At 34.8% G+C, this 20,476-nt stretch overlaps 1 protein-coding gene across 2 annotated transcripts in view; it reads right to left on the bottom strand.

Annotated features, from left to right (window-relative positions):
* CENPN (centromere protein N) overlaps nt 1–16,871 on the bottom strand; it is a 40,078-nt gene extending 23,207 nt beyond the window's left edge. Inside the window, exons 1-4 of one of the 2 annotated variants that reach the window (XM_051976172.1) lie at nt 16,701–16,871; nt 15,624–15,669; nt 13,223–13,282; nt 10,995–11,071 (exon numbers count right to left, since the gene is read on the bottom strand). In XM_051976172.1, coding sequence (XP_051832132.1) covers nt 10,995–11,071; nt 13,223–13,282; nt 15,624–15,669; nt 16,701–16,871 — 354 coding nt within the window. The remainder of the gene's footprint in view (nt 1–10,994; nt 11,072–13,222; nt 13,283–15,623; nt 15,670–16,700) is intronic. The other variant, XM_051976171.1, reaches the window with a different exon arrangement.
* Between the last annotated feature and the right edge of the window lie 3,605 nt (nt 16,872–20,476).

The following is a 20,476-nucleotide window of genomic DNA, read 5'->3' as shown; positions in this document are numbered from 1 at the left end:
TAAACATAATTCCATTGATTACAATAGCATTTTCTATAAAGTTATTAAAGTATCTGGAAACACTAAAATTCAGTTTTATTTTCTCCTTTTTTTTTCCACAAAGACATCATCTTGACTATCAAAGTTTAGAAAATCTTTGGAAACAAGATGATGATGATAACTATAGACAACTCTTTTCATATATTTACCTAGAATAGGGATATTCTTAATCTTTTGTATAATAGGGGAAAGAAAAGAAATAAGCATTTAAGTTTAAATTAAGTGCCTACTATGTGACAGGAACTATATTAAGGGCTTTACAAATATTTTATCATTTAATCCTTTACAACAACCCTAAGCACTTATGTGCTTAGTTCCATTTTACAGAAGAACATATAAAGATTTGCCCAAGATCACACAATAAGTGTCTGAGGCTGGATTTAAAGCCAGATCTTCCTGACTCAAGGCCCATAGTTGTATCTACTGAGGCACCTAGCTTCTCTAATGGTCCCTTTGGTAAAACTTATGGATTCCTTCAAAGAATTTTTTAAAAATCATAGTTGAAAAATGGAATTCTTTGTCCCATTCAAGTTCAAGAATTCCTTGAAATCTATCCATAGACTTCCTCTGCCACCCCTATCCCGCCCCTTAATCTGAGTTAACAATCTGTGGTCTATTAAAGTCCTTAATAAGGAAAACAACCAAGCTAACACATACATACAGGGCACCAGAATAGAATTTTCCTTCATGATCATGAATTTAAGAGAAAGAAAGGATCTTTGAAATCAATTAATCAAAAAATAAACATTAAGTACCTATTAAATGCCAGGAATTAGGGATACAAACATGAAGGTATAAGGCTTTTCCCTCAAAGAATTTAATTTTTCTAGGAGGACAAAGCAGCTTCCCAGAGAAGGACATACGAGATATACAAACTAATGGAGGTAGGGGCACAACAACTGGGAGAGAAACAACCAAGATCTTAGAAGGAAGTGATACTCATAATATAAGCCTTAAATAGAAGTAGGGGTTCCAAGAGGCAGAGCTAAGAGGAGAGAGAGAGCATTCCACATATAGGGGACAGTGTGCAAAAATGGACTGAGACGGAAAATATATAATGTCATGTCTAATACAGTTTGGCTGAAATGTGATATGTATGATGGGGAGTAATGTGTAATAAACCTAGAAATATAAGGTGGAACCAGACTATGAAGTACTTTATTTTTTTTTCTTTTTCTTCTTTTATTGTTATTGTTAACATTTTAATGCAATATTGAATATACTGGCATTAAGGAACACCCTTTTTTCATTCTTTTTTTTTTTTTAAATAACTTTTTATTGATAGAACCCACGCCAGGGTAATTTTTTTTACAGCATTATCCCTTGCATTCACTTATGAAGTACTTTAAACACATTGGTTTTGCTTAAGGTCCGTGAGAAGCCATTGAAGCTTCTTGAACAAGGGAATTATATAGTCAAACTTATACATGAGAAATATCAATTTGGTAAACACATGGAAAATGAAAAGAAAAATGTATCTGGATGAAAGGGAGACCAATTAAAAGGATCTTTCAGAAGTCTAGGAAGAGGTAATAAGAGCTTAGATTAGAATGAGAGACAGGTTTGAGAGGTATTGAGGACAAGACTTGGAAACTGATTAGATATGAAAGGTGAAGGAATTAATGAAAAAACATTTATTAAGCACTTAGTAATCTTCAGGCACCAATGTTAAGTGCTGAGGATATAAATACAAGCAACCAAGACGACCCCTACCCCTAAGCAACTTATTCTAAAACAGGAATATAACATATATAAGGGGTTGGTTGTCAAGGAAAAATGTTTTGACAGGGAAGTTAAGAGAGCATGATTAGTGGAGTCATTACAGATCCTGTAGCCTTGTGTGATTACAGTGCTCAGACCCAGGGAATGGTAGTGATGATCTGATAGCTCTTCTGAGAGCTAGACAAATGAGAGGTTATGGACCAGGCTCACAAGAGGGATGCTGAAGCATTAAGATTTGGGAGTCATCTCTTTAAAGTGACAAATGAACACAAAGGAGTCTATGAGATCACCTGAGACACTACAGACAAGAGTGCCCACAATAAACTTCGGGGCTTCACTAAGACATAGGAGGTCAGACACACATTAAAAGCTAGTCCAAAAGAGACCTTACTCAGTTTCAATTGATCAATGACGGACAGAAGCAGCTACACCCAAAGAAAGAACACTGGGAAATGAATGTAAACGGTTTGCATTTTTGTTTTTCTTCCTGGGTTATTTCTACCTTCTGAAGCCAATTCTCCCTGTGCAACAAGAGAACAGTTCGGTTCTGCATACGTATATTGTATCTAGGATATACTGCAACATATTTAACATATATAGGACTGCTTGCCACCTGAGGAGGGGGTGGAGGGAGAGAGGGGAAAAATCGGAACAGAAGTGAGTGCAAGGGATAATGTTGTAAAAAAATTACTCTGGCATGGATTCTGTCAATAAAAAGTTATTATAAGAAAAAAAAAAAAAAGCTAGTCCAACCTTGTCCTTTTTCAGTTGAGAAAATTAAGTCCCAGATTTCACATCACATTACCTTCAAACCAAAATGGTTTAATTGCTATTGCCTGAAGACATTATATATTCCTGACATTTATGCTCTTTTACAAGCTGTCATCCATGCCCAAAATGCCTTTCCTCCTCACCCTGTCTTAAAGAATCCCTATCTTCATGTAAAATTCAATTTTTATGCCAATCCCTCTGGAAAGGACTCTCTTAAGGAAGATCTTCTTAAGGAAGATTTCTTCTTCCTTAAATTATGTTTACTTACTTGTATGCGCCTCTCCCCAGTAAAATATAAGCTTCTGGAAAGCAGGGATTCTTTTTTCATTTTTGTCCTTGTGTCGTCACTGTCTTGTTAACAGTGAATTCTTAATAAATTCTTATTAAATTGAATTGCCTAAATCCACAGAAATAGAGAAGGGCAAGAATTTGAACCCAAGTTCTTCAGGTCCAAATTTGATACCTTTTTCACTGAACTAAGTAGGCTTTTTCTAAAATACCAGTGTTACAAGAGCATAAAACATAAACCTGGAACATTGGAGGCCATATAACCAAATCCTCCTTTTGCACAAGTGATGAAGCAGACATAGAGAAGTTACTGGGATTTGCTTATGGTCCTACAGGGAGTATCAAGGTTGAGATGTATAACTCAGTTCTACAGACTTCAGGGACAGTTCACTCTGCCATCTCCCATTGCTCAGGAGTTTGACATATAAATTGTATTATTTTAGGAGCAATGAGATCTTTTAGTAACTCAATAATTAAGCCCCAATCTGATTTTATAATAAAATAGTATCAAAGTAAGGTTTTTGCGTAATATTTGAAAGTACTACCTCTATCTATACTTGAGTCATTTTTGGATCCTTAGAATTACTAATTTTATATTATTGTTCTGTAAGAAATGATCACCAGGATGATTTCAGAGAGGCTTGAAGAAGCCTATATGAACTGATGCTAAGTGAAATGAGCAGAGCCAGGAGATCATTGTACATGGCAACAACACTATACAACGATCAGTTCTGATGGATGTGGCTCTCTTCAACAATGAGAGGATTCAGACTAGTTCCACTTGTTCAGTGATGAAGAGAGCCATCTACACCCAGAGAGAGAATCGTGGGAACAGAGTGTGGAACACAACATAGCATTCTCACTATTCTGTTGTTATTTGCTTGCATTTTGTTTTCTTTCTCAGTTTTTCTTTTCCTTCCTTCTTGATCTGATTTTTCTTGTGCAGCAAGATAACTGTATAAATATGTATACACATATTGGATTTATGTTAAGAGGCAAGTTAATTTTCCAAGAGCCTCCACAGCTGTGAATCATAACATCTGAAGGAGTTGCAAGGCAGCCTTTGCTAACACATGTATTTCAACATACTTAACATATACTGGACTACCTGCCAGCTAGGGGAGGGGGTGGGGGAAAGGAGGGTAAAATTTGGAACAAAAGGTTTTGCAAGGGTCAATGTTGGAAAATAAATAAATATTTTTTTAAAATTATTACTAATTTTATAGAAACAATACACATGGTCACTAGGTGGCATGGCAAATAAAATACTGAAAGTGGAATCAGGAAAAGTATAATTCAAATCTCCCTCAGACACTTCCTAAGTTTTGTGATACTGGGCAAGTGCCTAATATCTCTCAGGATGCTTATTGCTGCTGCTGATGTTATTTAGTAACTCTCTGTGATCCCATTTGGGGCTTTCTTGGCAAAGATAGTGGAACAGTTTGCCATTTCCTTCTCTAACTCATTTTACAAATGAGAAAACTGTAGCAAAATGGGTTAGGTGACTTGTCTAGGGTTACACAGCTACTAAAATGTCTGAGACTAAATTTGAACTTAGGAAGATGCATCTTTTTGACTCCAGCCATAGCACTCTATGCACTGTACTTTTTAGGTGCTGCTAGTGGAAAGGTATGGAGGAAAAAAAGGTTCTCTTGGATGGTGGATATAAAAAACAAGAGTTCATAATAATAGGCAATCTGCAGCTGCCCAACAATAGCTAAATGTAGTTTCACACTTAAAACAGTGAGAATTGTTTTCAGGGAGAGATTTGGGTAGATGATTGTTGAGGTCCTTTTTTTCTTTTTTTATTAAAGTTTTTTATTTTCAAAACATGCATGGATAATTTTTAACATTCACCCTTGCAAAACTTGGTTTCCTTCCCTTCCCCCCATCTTCTTCCTTAGATAGCAAGCAATTCAATATCTGTTAAACATGTGCAATTCTTCTATACATATTTCCATAATTATCTTCCTGTACAAGAAATATGAGATCAAAAAGGAAAAAAAAAATGAGAAAGAAAATAGAATGCAAGGAAACACCAACAACAAAAAAAGTAAAAATATTATGTTGTAGCTCACACTAAGTTCTCACAGTCCTATCTCTGGATGTAGGTGACTCTCTTCATCAGTGAACAATTGGAACTGGTTTGAATCATCTCATCGTTGAAGAGAGACATGTCCATCAGAATTGATCACTGTACAGTCTTTGTTTGTTGCCATGTATAATTATCTCCTGGTTCTGCTCCTTTCACTTAGCATCAGTTCATGTAAGTCTCTCCAGGCCTCTCTGTATTCATCCTGCTGATCATTTCTTACAGAACATTCATATACCACAATTTATTTAGCCATCCTCCAACTGATGGGAATCCATTCAGTTTTCAGTTTCTAGCCACTATAAAAAGGGCTGTCACAAACATTTTTGCACTTTTGGGTCCCTTTCCCTCCTTTAAGAATATAATCCCAGTAGTAACACTACTGGATCAAAGGGTACGCAGTATGATAGTTCTTGGGCATAGTTACAAATTTCTCTCCAGAATGGTTGGATCAGTTCACAACTGCACCAACAATGTATCAGTGTCCCAGTTTTCCCACATCCCCTCCAACATTCATCATTATCTTTTCCTGTCATCTTAGCCAGTCTGAGAGGTGTGTAGAATTATGAGGTCCTTTCTTAATACTCATATTCTATGACATTCAGAAACTTAACCACTATGTGACTACAATTTCAAACTCAAGTCTTTCTCTGTAGGCAATTTTGGAATAAATCAATTATTAATATGCCTTTTGTTGACAAAACTTCTAGAATACTTTCTACTTAAAAATACAGATGTGAAAGAAAATTTGGCCCACAGTAAGGTTTTCAGGGTATTAAATTTACTATTTTCTATGACACTTATGACCCTTAAATTATTTCTGCACATCCTATCTTCTAGGTCATGTTGGCCAATAAAGAATTCACATGCTCTTTCAAAGTTGTCAACTTCTCACTCTCATTTTGCCCCATAACCTGTTGTATCCTGCTTCCTAGAGCCCTCAAGTTGGGGGTGTTGTGTGCTTTCTAGATCCCCCATACTGGGGTGATTAAAACATACCATCTTATTGGATGAATAATGAGTCAAGATTCCTGAGGATGGTTAAAATACGGAGTCTAAATTCTCAGATGAAGAAATTGAAACTATTTCTAGCCATATGAAAAGATGCTCCAAGTCGTTAATAGAGAAATGCAAATTAAGACAACTCTGAGATACCACTACACATCTCTCAGATTGGCTAGAATGACAGGAAAAGATAATGCGGATGTTGGAGGGGATGTTGGAAAACTTAGACACTGATACATTGTTGGTGGAATTGTGAACACATCCAGTGATTCTGGAGAGCGATTTGGAACTATGCTCAAAAAGTTATCAAACTGTGCATACCCTTTGATCCAGCAGTGTTATTACTGGGCTTATATTCCAAAGATTTTAAAAAAGGGAAAGGGACCTATATGTGCAAGAATGTTCGTCGCAACCCTCTTTGTAGTGGCCAGAAATTGGAAACTGAGTGGATGGCTTCATCTATTGGAAACTGGATGGAGAATGGCTGAATAAATTGTGGTATATGAATATTATGGAATATTATTGTTCTGGAAGAAATGACGAACAGGATGATTTCAGAAAGGCCTGGAGAGACTTACACAAACTGACGCTGGAATGAAATGAGCAGGACCAGGAGATCATTATACACTTCAACAACAATACTATATGATATTCAATTCTGATGGATGTGGCCCTCTTCAACAATGAGAGGATCCAAATCAGTTCCAATAGAGCAGTAATGAACTGAACCAGCTACACCCAGGGAAAGAACTCTGGGAGATGGCTATGAACCACTACATAGAATTCCCAATCCCTCTATTTTTGTCTGCCTGCATTTTTTATTTCCTTCACAGGCTAACTGTACACTACTTCAAAATCTGACTTTTTATACAGCAAAACAACTGTTTGGACATGTATACATATATTGTATGTACTTATACACTTATACATATTTAACATGTATAGGTCAACCTGCCATCTGGGAGAATGGGTGGGGGGAAGGAGGGAAAAAGTTGAAACAAAAGGATTTGCACCTGTCAATGCTGACAAATTACCTATGCATATAACTTGTAAATAAAAAGCTATAATTAAAAAAAAAAACATACACAAAATAAATAAATGAAATATGGAGTCTATTTATTCCAAGGTCTTCCCCCCTTTACATACCCTAATACGCATGCACTAAGTATATACTGCACATGTGGTTCCACATGCACAACTTGCTAGCTATCGTATGTAGTTTGCCACTTGGTATCACTCTACCAGCTGGTATCATTACTTCAATCTCAGTACAGGTTGTCACCGCCCCCTGACTTCTCAGGGAGGCGGAGAGCCAGAGATGGGGAGCCAAACCAGACACTGTCAGCAGGTTCCCTCTGGCTAAAGGGTCTTATACCTCACCATAGTTCTCCCACTGACTGTGACCCGCTACAATAAGCAATCTTCTTATCAAATTGATTTTTCTTCATGACATTTTTTATGTAGACCCCCTTTTTCTCTTCTGACTACCACAACCCTGATATAAGCCATCAGCTCATGCCTGGCCTATTGTAATAATCTACTGATTGTTCTCCCTATCACAAGTCTCTTCCTCTTAATTGCCAAAGTGATTTTCTTTAAGTGCAAGTCTAATCCCTCTCCTTACTTGCAGGATCATATAAAATCTTCTCTGGTTTTTAAAAATTTTCACTAACCTTTCTCCATCCCAATTTCCCAAGTCCCACATACTTTGATCCAGCGACAGTATGCTCCTTTTGGTTTCTCTGATGAGACACTCCATCTCTTGATTCTGGCTATTCTTCACTGGCTATTCCTCATACCTAGAATTCTCTCTCTTCTCTCTGCCTCCTGGCTTTCTTGGAAACCCAGTTAAAATTCCACCTTCTACATTTTCTGATTCCCTTTAATTCTGGTGTCTTCCCTCTGTTGAACCTTTCCAATTTATGCTTCATCTATCTTATTTGTCTACCACTATCTTCTCTCTCCTATTAGACTATGAATTCCTTGAGAACAGAGACTGCCCGTTACTTTTCTTTGAAAAGCCAGAACTTAGCACAGTCCCTGGTGCAGAATGGGTGTTTATTCAAGCTACTACTAGAAATCATTCCTTTTCAGAGCCTTTACTGCTTTGAAGACATTCGTGGTTATATGATCTAACTTAATTCCTCTGTCCTATTTCTTTGTTGGGACTTTTTATTTCCAAACAAATTTCCATCTTGCTACATCCTTTTAAAATCTTATTTCTCTTCTTAAACGATTTTGAAAATTCTTGCCATTATATGTTTTTTTTTGTTTACTTTTTCAGTGGAAATTTTTAGTTCACTTTCATTTAAGGTATAATATTTATTGTGTTGTAGCTTTTAAAACAATTTTGCTCACTTTTCCTTCAATCTTTATGATAATCTCACTTTTGGTTTATTTGCTTGGGAGCAAGGCTTATTTATGTTTGCTTTCTTACTTAGCCTTTCTCTTTTATTTCTAATACTTTGCATCCAACTTCCCTGTCACTGTTGGGCCTTCCCATTTCCACTACTCTGAAACATGTATTTTCTGATTTCTAAATCTCCTTGAGTTCAACTTCCTTATATTAGGTCTAAAGCCACAATTATGTATATGTTTTAGGTAAACTCCTCTAGGAGAGGTATGGCTTTAATCAGATTTCTGAGTCCCATTCCTTCTAACAACTTATATACCATCAGACCCTTTTTTTAAATCTTCTTTTTGTCACATGCCTAGAGAGAATCAATGTTTGCTGCCACTTATATGATGCGATAAATCCAAACTTTAGAAGAGACCATAGTCAAAGTATCAGCCTATCAGACTTTTTTTTTATTAGCTGTGGCTACAGTCCTGAAGGTGTTGATAGTGTCAGATTAGTGAAAATTATTCAGTTGTACAAGTTGTTCAGTTCTCCATTGTCTGATAAGGCTTTACCTTCTATGGAAGTATTTATCTTCTCTTGTTTATATAGATTTAGATAAAAAGGTATGGTGCATTTCTTCTTATTCTGAGGTTACTAAGAGAAAGAAATTATCCTGAAAACAACTGTCCTACTATCTTATCAATCATATCTGTTAAGTGACTTTGTGCAACCCATTTCCTATTCTCTGGATCTTTTAGTTCCTTGATGTGTAAAATAAATGGGTTTAAAGGATCCTCAAGTCCTATTCAGCTCTAACATTTTATGATTCTCTTAAACAGAAAAAAAAATTTCCCACCTCAGTTATTATTTCATTTCTGACTCCTTTTCTTGTAAGTTTTCCCAATTCACATTCTCAGAGAACAGAGTATTAGATTATAAGCTCCTTGAAGAGGGGAACTGTCTTTTACTTCATTTAAAAGACCCTGTGCTTGACACAGAACCTGGCACATGGTAGTTGCCTAATGATGTTTATTGAATTAAAAAGTTATTAAGAAAGCCATTTGGTACTGGCTAAGAAACAGAGTAGTGGATCAGTGGAACAGGTTAGATTCACAAACACAATAGTCAATAATTATAGTAATCTAGTATTTAAAAAATCCAAAGAAAATAATACAAGCCAACTTCTTGGATAAGCTAAACAAAATTGCTGGGAAAACTAGATAACAGTACAGCAGAAATGAGGCATTGACCAACATCTAACACCCTATACTTAGATAAGGTCAAAATAGGTTCATGACTTAAAAGTGATATTATAAGCAAATTAGGAGAACAATGGATAGTTTATCTCTCAGATCTGTGGGGAAGGAATTTATGGTCAAAGAACAAATAGAAAGTATTAGGAAATGCAAAATAGATATTTTTAATTACATTAAATTAAAAACTTTTTGCACAAACAAAACCAATGCAGCCAAGATTAGAAGGGAAGCAGGAAATTGGGGGAAAAATTTTTACACCCAGTATTTTTAATAAAGGTATCAGTTCTAATATAGAGAATTGACTCAAATTTCTAATAATACAAGCCATTTCTTAATTGATAAATGGACAAAGGATATGAACAGACAATTTTCAAATGAAGAAATTAAAGCCATTTCTACTCATAAGAAAAAATGCTCTAAATTACCATTGACTAGAGAAATGTAAATTAAGACATCTCTGAGGTACCACTTCAAACTTTTCAGATTAGTTAAAATGACAGGAAAAGATAATGATGAATGTTGGAGCAAATTTGGGAAAACTGGGACACTAATAATACAATGTTGGTGGAATTGTGAAATGATCTAACCATTTTGGAGAGCAATTTGAAACTATGTCCCAAGGGCTATAAAACTGTGCACACACTTTGATAGTGCAGTGTCTGTATGCCCAAAGATATCATAAAAGAGGGAAAAGGACACTATGTACAAAAATATTTGTAGCAGCCCTTTTTTGTAGTGTTAAGGAATTGGAAATTGAATGGATGCTCATCAGTTGGGGAATGGCTGAATAATTATGATACATGAATGTGAAATATGAATATTCCAATGTGAATAATGGAGTATTATTGTTCTATAAGAAATGATGAGCAGAACGATTTCAGAGAAGCCTGGAAAAACTTACATGAATTGATGCTAAGTGAAGTGAGCAGAACAAAGAGAACACTGTACATAGCAACAAGAAGATTGTGATGCTCAAACAATGATTAACTTGGCTCTTTTCAACAATGAGGTAATTCAAAGTAATTCCAATAGACTTGTGTTAGTGTCATTCGCACACAAGTTTTGGCAAAACTGCTGAAAATTATCTTTGCATATATTTTGAAAAAAAAAGTGAATTTTTAAAAAAAGTGCCATCCATATCCTGACTATGAAAACTGAATGTGGATCAAAACAGAGTATTAGCCAAATGATTTGCCCAAGGTCAAAAGGAAGTGATTGGCAGAGATCAGACTTAAATAAGTCTGTGAATTAATCAGTGAATTAATCACCTGCTTGCTGTGAAGGAGTAAAACAATCACAGCAAGGATTACAAGTGGAAAATAGAATGGAATGAGGAAAACTTTCAAACTGAGGACAATTGCTTGGTAACACTACAACATCACCTGAGATGTATTACTATTCTTCATAACAAAGAATGAACAAAATATAAAAGCATAAATATCCTGCAATTGAAACAAATATATTTATTAATATCACTTACATTTTTTAAGGCCCTCTGAAGAACTTTCTTAAAAGTATCTTTAAATTTTTCCATATCAGAAAGATCAACCTCTTCATCTGTCAATGTGACAAGGAAAAGAATGGAAAAGTCACAAACTGTGAGAATAGGATGATTGTTGAGTAGGGTAAGACCCGACCCATCCTTCTGAACCCCTCTTTTGATAGCACCTAACATTGAGGGTCACATTGTCTCTCAAGATGTGCTCTCCTCTCTAGATTTTATAAAATAGTACCTTTGGATCTCCCTCTTACTTTTTCTTCAATGTCCTTTTGTAAAATCATCTTCCATGTCATGCCTTTTACCAGTTTTTTTCTCTTACACTCTTTCATTTGTGAAAACTTCCATGAGTTTGTTACACAGATAACGATCAGATCTCTATATACAGACCTAGTATCTCTCTTCTAATCTCTAATAGAATATTAACAACAGCCTATTGGTTATTTTGAAGTAAAGATCCTACAGGCATCTCAAACTCCAAAATAGAACAAGTTTTCCATTGTCTCAAACTTGCCTATTTTTTGTCAAGTGTTAATACATTCATTCTCCCTCATGCCATATAACAACTGCTACATTATGTTTTACCTCCATAATATATCTCATATGCATCTCTCTTCTCTCCACTCACAATCCACCTCTCTTAATTCGGTTCTTTCATTATTTCTCAATTAATTTGTCCCCATGCTTCAAGTCTCCCTCTACCCTAATTCATCTTCCATAAAATCCTCAAGATGATTTTTACAAAGCACAGATCTGAACCACATCCCCTTATTCAAAAAACTCCACTGGGACTAGATCTGTATCCCAAAAGAGATTTTTAAAAAACACACACAAAAAGGAAAAGGATATATATATATGTGTGTGTAAATATTTATAGCAGCTCTTTCCTGGGGACAAAGAATTAGAAATCAAAGAGATGTCCATCAATTGAGGCATGGCTGAACAAACTGCAATTATTTTAGAATACTAATGTGTTGTAAGAAATGATGAGCAGCTTTCTATGATGACAAGGAAATGAAAATTTAGTGGATGATCATCAATTAGGTAATGGCTGAAAAAGTTATGAAATTTGAATGTAATGAAATACTCTTTAAAAATGATGAGCAGAATGTTCCCAGAAAAGCCTGTAAAGACTTCCCTAGCTTATGGAAAGTGATATGTATTGTGTACAAATTAATAGCAATATTATTAAGATCATTAGCTATGAATGACTTAGCCACCTCAGAAATACAATGATCCAAGACAACTCTGAAGGACTTACAGTAAAAAAAGAAAATGCTCCCCATACCTAGAAAAAGAATTGATGGTGCCAATATATATTGAAATATACTTTTTTCTATACTATTTTTCTATTCTATTCTATACTATTTTTCTAAAAGAATTTAAATAAAAATAATTCATAAAATAAGTTATGTGTAACTTATTATAACAAAACATCTTATCTGAAAATTTTACTTTATTTTTCTTGAGAATATTTTTTGGAGAGGGAAGGTATCCTATATTTTCTTCATAACATAACTTAACAGAAATGTACACATGTATAGTCTATGTTTAATTACTTGCCTTCCCAGGAATGAAGGAGGAAGGAAGGGATAAATCAAAGTTTTAAAAACAAATGTTAAAAATTTTATTTATATGTAACTGTTTTACATGTAATTAATATAAAATATTAACAAACTCCAGTGGGTTTTATTTATCCTCACAATCAAATATAAATTCTTCTGATGCCATCATACCTTTCCAACCTTATTACATATTACTCTCCTCACATACTTCTTTGGTTCAATAAAACCAGACTTTTTGCTGTATCTCACAAATGATATATAATCTACCAACTACATGCCTTTTTACTGACTATCCCACATGGGGAAATGCACTTATTCTTATTTTGGGGAAATGCATTTATTCTTATTTTCTACCTCTTGGAGTCCCTGGTTTCTGTAAACAATAATCTGAAGTGCCACTACTGCTCGAGGTCTTTTCTGGTCCCCCTCTTATCAAGAATTCACAAGATAAGCATTTTGTGCTAGTCCAAAAAGCAAAACTAATAAATTACACAAATATTAGTATTCAAACTCATTCATCTTTCTACAGAGAAAAGGTGATTAGTTAATTTTGAGAACACGTAGTTCTGAAGAACATACAGTTTAATTTTAAATGCCAGACATATTAATAACAATTGTTCATTCTAGAACTGTAGTATTACCTACCGGGGGTCTTAGTCATTTTATAAACAATCCAAATTTTCTTGATCTGGCAAGTCTGATGATCTGAAAAGAGGGGGAAAGGGAGAAAACTTTTAATTCTATGATAAATCTTTGAAGAGAATGGGTCTTAAGTACTCTATTTTTGTAAAATATTTAAATAAAATTAATTCATAAAATAAGTTATGTGTAACGTATTATAACAAAACATCTTTTCTGAAAAATAAGCTCTGCAGAAACTATTTTAAACTATTTTGAGCAAATAGTTATTTCCTAGGACAAAATATTTATTCTTAAACATCTCAAAGCACTAGTTTCTAGTCAAGTTCTCACTAGAGCAAGAAGACCTAGGGCTCAAGATTATATCCAAATATTGATGAAGTTAAGTGCCTAGTTAAGTCATTTGACCTCTTCAAACTTGTTGTAAGGAAAACAAATTTAAATTGTTAAGGAAATAGCAATTTTTTTCTGACTTACCACCTAGCTGCCCAATATATTATACTATACATCAAAGTAGTGATAAGTTTAGGTAAGCCTTTATGGTAGAATGGCTTGCTTTTGGAATAAAGATCCCAATTTTTTTGCTCTTTAAAATCTCATCTGCTTTTTGTAGTTTTTCTGACTTCTTCCATTAGATACTACTAGTGGTTGTCAGTATATCTGCTTCTAAAAAGCCCATTTAATTTATAATTATGAACTAATAAACTTGATCATCAATTTTTTTTAAATTGTCAATAAAGAGTAAATGGTCTCAAGACTGATTTGCTTAATGATTCTTCTTTTATAGAATGTCTGAACTTTATGACAAAGTCACTGTGGTATCTATTTGTTTACTTAGAGACTTCATTTATTTCCTTAGTTCCTGTTTCTGATGGGCTGACATGCAAAATGTTACTATAATGGCAATTTTCACTTTTGGTGTATAATTTATATTTCATAGATTTTGAGGAATTTTTAAACAGCAAAATATGCTAAATGGTACCTATTTTAATAGGTTTTTGGATCATTTTTAAATAGCAATAAGCAAAAATAATACATCCCAATTATATTTATTTAGATCCTAAGTGGAAGAGTCAAAGTTTTGCTGTTTGAGGGGTTTTTTTCCTCCCAGAGAAGAAAAAGTACTTTTCATGTGCTAGAAAGTAGATGGAATAACACTGATTTAGAGTCCACATAAGGCTATAATAGAGACCTGGTATAAGACATGGGACAGGTTAGCTTTCCTAAAGTCCTACCTCATGAAAGTTTTTTCTTAGAAGTCATTAAAAATTTTCCCAGACATATATTGTATTAAGGGATACAGCTTGGGCTGTTAATGTAGCTGCTAGGACACCAGAGCAGAAAAGCCAATGGCCCCTTTCTGAGGCTTTAAACCACTAGTTAGCATCAGCAAGTGGTGCCCAGCTGAATTAATGCTTTATCGCCAATGAATATCCTTTCATGGCTCTGAATATCCTTTTTCTACTGTGAGTAAATAAACTTCTTTTTGTTAACTGTTAGATGAATTACAAGTATCTCATTGTTTCAATGTCAAATCTGACATATCAGCCTAATCTAAGCTAGGTCTTGTCTACCAAAATAAAAGTAATAACAGTAAGGATTTATATAGTCCACTTAAAGTTTGCAAAGCACTTTACATACATTATCTGCTTTGATAATCACAACAATCCCTTAAATCATATGCTGTTACCTTCCCCATTGTATAGATGAGGAAGCTGAATTTGAGAGATTATGTGACTTGCCCAGTTCTCTGGAAAGCAAGAGCATGAAAAGTAGGATGTAGTGACTTAAAATTTACACTTTACCACTTAACTCCTCTCTAAGCACTAACTAAAAGTCAGAAAGGAGGAAATGATAAGTATGGTCAGTGCTAGAAAAATGGAGCTAACAAAGTCATAAGATCCATGAGAATGTCTATAATAAACAACAAAGTAGATACTACCAACTAGAGGCAGCTAGATAGCACAGAGAGAATGCTGGACCTGTAATCAAGAACACCCAAGCTCAAAGTCTTAATTGATGTCTGCCTCAGTTTCCTCATCTGTAAAATGAGGGCTGTTGAGAAAATGAGATATGTGTAAAGCACTTTGCAAACCTTGAAGCATGACATGAATGCTAGTTAACCAAAGAAAATACTTTTGAAATCCTGATTAAATATTAAGTCAAGAAATATCAAAAGGGGAGGGGGGTGTAAGCAGGGAGGGGGAGAGCTAGGTGGCACAATGGAACAAGCACCAGCCCTGAAATCAGGAGGGCTTGAGTTTAAATCTGACCTCAGACACATAACACTTACTAGCTGCGTGAACCTGGGCAAGTCATTTAAGCCCAATTGCCTAGCAAAAAAAGAGTAACAACAAAAATATGAAATGGATCGATTTAAAACACAAGTTGCTGAAGTCCAACTTACAAATTATGTCTAAAATAACAGCTTCTTCCATACTTGCACGTTTCTTCTAAAAGACAAAAGTAGAGAATTTGGAGAAAATAGCGTCAGATTGATTGTCTCATTCATAGTATATGAACTGAACATACTAAATCACTAGTATTTACTTTACCCACCATGCAGTTTCTAAAACTTTTCTCTCCATCAAGTACTCTTATTCCCAATATACCTATATATTTAACCTCCCTCCTGCCAAACTTAATACTTAGCCACTGTTTTAATATTTTGATTTTTTGTATTTACATCACTTGTCATATTAAAAAAATAACTAACTAGGTTAAAACTGAACTATTCACATGCAAAAAAAAAGCCCTTACAACTTCCAAATTCCTAGTAAAGGACAAATAATTGTAATTTATGTCCTTATTATAATAAGTTTCAAGAACAAAAAAAAAAATTTACATATGAAGATTTCTATTGTCTTTTGGTAACACTAGTAAAATTATTTTAAAATTGCTTATTCGTTTGTGCACCATTCAATTTATATCTCCATGTTCTATAAGGAATGACCAGCAGGATGAGTACAGAGGGGACTGGCGAGACTTACATGAACTGATGCTGAGTGAAATGAGCAGAACCAGGAGATCATTATATACCTCAACAACGATACTGTTTGAGGATGTATTCTGATGCAAGTGGACCTCTTCGATAAAGAGAACCTTAACTGATCAAAGATGGAGAGAAGCAGCTACACCCAGAGAAGGAACACTGGGAAATTAATATAAACTGCTTGCATTTTTGTTTTTCTTCCTGGGTTATTTATACCTTCTGAATTCAATTCTCCCTGTGCAACAAGAAAACTGTTCGGTTCTGCACACATATATTTTATCTAGGATATACTGCAACCCATTCAACATGTAAAGGACTCTTGCCATCTGGGGGAAGGGGTGGAGGGAAGGAGGGGAAAAATCGGAATAGAAGTGAATGCAAGGGATAATGCTGTAAAAAATTACCCTGGCATGTGTTCTATCAATAAAAAGTTATTAAAAAAAATTTATATCTCCATGTTTTCACTGTGCTAATAATTTCAAATATTATCACCTTACAAAGCTCAACCACTTGCTGGCAGACATCTTCCTTGAATTTTTGAAAGTTTATGGTCTTCAGCTGACTTTCTGGAATAAAGTTCCATATTCTCAGGATTTTCAAAATTTCAGCAACTGGAATTTTCAGAATAGTTCTCCTAATAAACTCTGAAACAATCTCATCCATTCTTGAAACACTTCAAAAAAAAAAAAAAAAAGGTATCATATTATAAATCCTTTAAAAAGGATGATACATTTTGGACATTTTTAACCCACAATTATTTTGTAACTGATCTTTGAGGTTCACTCTCAAACAATTAATTCTCACTCATTAACACATTTATTTTGCTCAGATGCATGAGACAAATAATGAAAGCTGAATAAAACACACATACTTCAATATTTAAAAAGATTTCACCAGCGAGTGTAATTCTTCTAGCAATACAGACTGGAAATAGGCTATTCCTTAATGGACAGTCTTCATAGCCAATAGAATCGTATAATGATATATCTAGATAGATCCTTTGAGATCATTTTAATTAATTTCCTTTGACTCCTTACCTAATTTGATAAGGATAGTCTTCCATCCAGCCTTCTCCAGCACTGTATAATAAAACCCATCCTACTCACCTGCCTTCCTGGGACAATCCTCATCCTAGGGCTTTCCCAGAGACTTTCTCCATTCTCTCCCTCTCCTCCCTCACCTGAACCATTGACTAAGGACTCTCTTTATCCAGGGGCCTTCTCCAGTACTCTAAAGCTATCCTCTGGATTGCAAACCTCCCTCCCCTCCCATTTTTTTAGCCTCACACTTTCCTCCTGTCTCTTAATTTACATATCACCAAGCTGTGTTTTCAACTTCCCTGCCTACTATGAGGCAAGGTTTCTAGGACACATTACCACCTATTAACAAGGATGAATCTGGAAGACCTTGAATCTAATCACATGCTTCCGAAATAGAACTCACCAAAATATGACCTCCAAACATTTTAAGAACCTCATTGAAAAGTTGGACACCAAATATTTTGCCTGGACTCAATCTTCAATGGCTAGCATACTCTCACTCTTTCCCTCTTCAATTCCCTTATAGTCCACATCCCAGTGATTCTGTATCTCTAGCTGTCCATAAACAAACCCCATTCCCCATCCTCAACACATCTATCCCTCACTCCCATCCTCCTTAAATCTGTTCAAGTGTCACTTGAAGTGTTCTCTGGAATGCCTACTTCCTAATTAACAAACTTGCTTTCATTTTTTAACCTTAATTTTGTCACTAAAAACCTGGCTCCCTTCTGATGACACTAAATCACTACCCACTCTCGGCTCCTCCTCTGTGACCTATACTTATATCCCATGTCTTTCTCATCTGTCTGCATCTGGTGCCTCCACTTCAGCTCTCAATTTTAAATTTTCTGCATTATGGTTTCCTGCTTCATCATTCAACTAAAACTACTCCAAAGTCATCAGTGGTCTCTGAAATGCTAAACCATTTATAAGTTCTCATCCTTCTTGACCTCTCTTTGATACTACTGATCACCTTCTCTTGATACTCATTTCTTTCTAGATTTTCATGACACTGTTCTCTACTGGTTCTCTTTCTAACTGTGTGACCAATCCTTCTCAATACCCCCTTTTGGCTTTGCTATCATAATATCCATTAAGCATGGATGTCCTCTAAAGATCTGTCCTGTATCCTCTTCTCCCTCTATACCAAGGATCCTTTTTAAAAAATTTAATAATATCCTTTCTCTCCACCACTTAATAGTATTTTATTTTTTCCAATTTGATGTAAAGATAGTTTTAAACATTCACTTTTATAAGAATATGAGTTCCAAATTTTTCCCTCCTCCTCTCCTTCCTCTCCAAGACAGCAAGCAATCTGATATAGGTTATACATGTGCAATCATTTTAAACATATCACCTTAGTAATGTTGTAAAAAAGAACCACAACTAAAGAAAAAACCACTAGAAAGAAAAAAACAAAAAGTGGAAATAATATGCTTCCATCTAACTCAGTTCCTTCTCTGGATATAAATAACATTTTACATCACTAATCTTTTGGAATTGTCTTGGATCACTGTGTTGCTGAGAAGAGCTGTGTATCATCAGACAATGTTGCTGTTACCATGGACAATGCTTGCCTGGGTTTGCTTCATTCATGTAAAGTCTTTCCAGTATGGGTTCTTAACCCTCTTTTGTGTCACGAACTGGTGAAAGATTAACTTCTCAAAATAATATTTTTAAATACATACAACAAATCATATTAAATAGCTGCTAAATTAAAAAAAAAAAATAAGGTCTCTGAATCCAATTCTCCCTATGCAACAAGAGAACTGTTCGGTGCTGCAAACATATATTGTATCTGGGATATACTGCAACATATCCAACATATAAAGGACTGCTTGCCATCTAGGGGAGGGGGTGGAGAGAGGGAGGGGAAAAAAATCGGAACAGAAATGAGTGCAAGGGATAATGTTGTAAAAAAAAAAAAAAAAAATTACCCTGGCATGGATTCTGTCAATATAAAGTAATTATTAAATAAAAAATTAAAAAAAAAATAATAAGGTCACAGAAACTCAGGTTAAAAAAAACTCATATTATTATTTGATGTCTAATTATTATTTATCATTACTTATTTAGTGATTTCATCAACTCCCATAGATTCAGCTGTCATCTCCCTCTTCCTTCACACAGTCACAACCCTAATTCAGCCCCCCTTATCACTTGTATGGACAATTCCAACAGCCTGTATAGGTCTCTTTGCTGACTCTAATCCAAACTCCACTTAGCTGCCAACATTATTTTTCCAAGATATAGGTCTTATTATGTTACCTACCTATTCCCCTCATCAAGCTCCAATGGCTCCCTGTATGAAACTCCTCCATTAAAGCTCTTCACAATTGTGCCCTTTCCATAGGACCTTTCCAGTTTTCTGTTTTACTCTCCTCTCCAATCAAATTACCCAGGCCTACCTGCAAGTCCTCATATGACATACTCATACCTTTGATTGTTTATTGCCGAGCCCCATTCCTGAAATGTTAAATCCTCCTCCCACTCTGTCCTGTTTTCCTTGGCTTCCTTCAAGTCTTACCTTCTGTAGAGACTTTCTGGCTCCTTCCAGCTGCTAATGCTTTCCTTTATCAGATTACTTTCCATCTATTTACACATATTTTGTAGATATTCAAATATATTGTCTTCTCTATTAAAATGTATATTCTTTGACTGACTTTTTACTTTATTTGCCTGTTTATCTCCAGTACTCTGCATAGTGTTTGGCACATTTTGTTATTCTGTCATTTAAATGTTTGTTTCCTGCTTTGCTTCCTACTATACAATATACTGACAGCAATCTTTTCTAAACTCTCCATCCATCGTTCATACAACTGATAAAATAATCTTCCTAAAGTATTTAACCTTCCTTATTCCAATACTCAAAATAGCTTTGAGTAATTTTCACTTTTCTCTAAAATATATATAATTATCTAATTTATATTAATTATTTATCAATATAAATTAATTTATAAGTATATATAAATTAATTTATATATTAACAGATTTTTTTTTATATATTTCCTAGAAAAGGATCTGAGACAAACAAGATCCAGTTCCAAAACAGCTTTCTTTCACCTAAAGGAAAATATTTCTTGCCTCCTTTCACAATACTTAACTTCATGGACTTTCAGCCAAGTTATTTCTAGGATTTGAGCTACCTTTCCAAAACTTTAGCACTAGAAGGTTATATGAAGATTATATGCCTCCCCAAAGTGCATTCCTTCCTCACTACTTGCCTTT

Source organism: Antechinus flavipes, chromosome 2 (assembly GCF_016432865.1).
Source record: "Antechinus flavipes isolate AdamAnt ecotype Samford, QLD, Australia chromosome 2, AdamAnt_v2, whole genome shotgun sequence".
NCBI lineage: Eukaryota > Metazoa > Chordata > Mammalia > Dasyuromorphia > Dasyuridae > Antechinus > Antechinus flavipes.
This window is presented reverse-complemented; position numbering and strand designations above follow the sequence as displayed.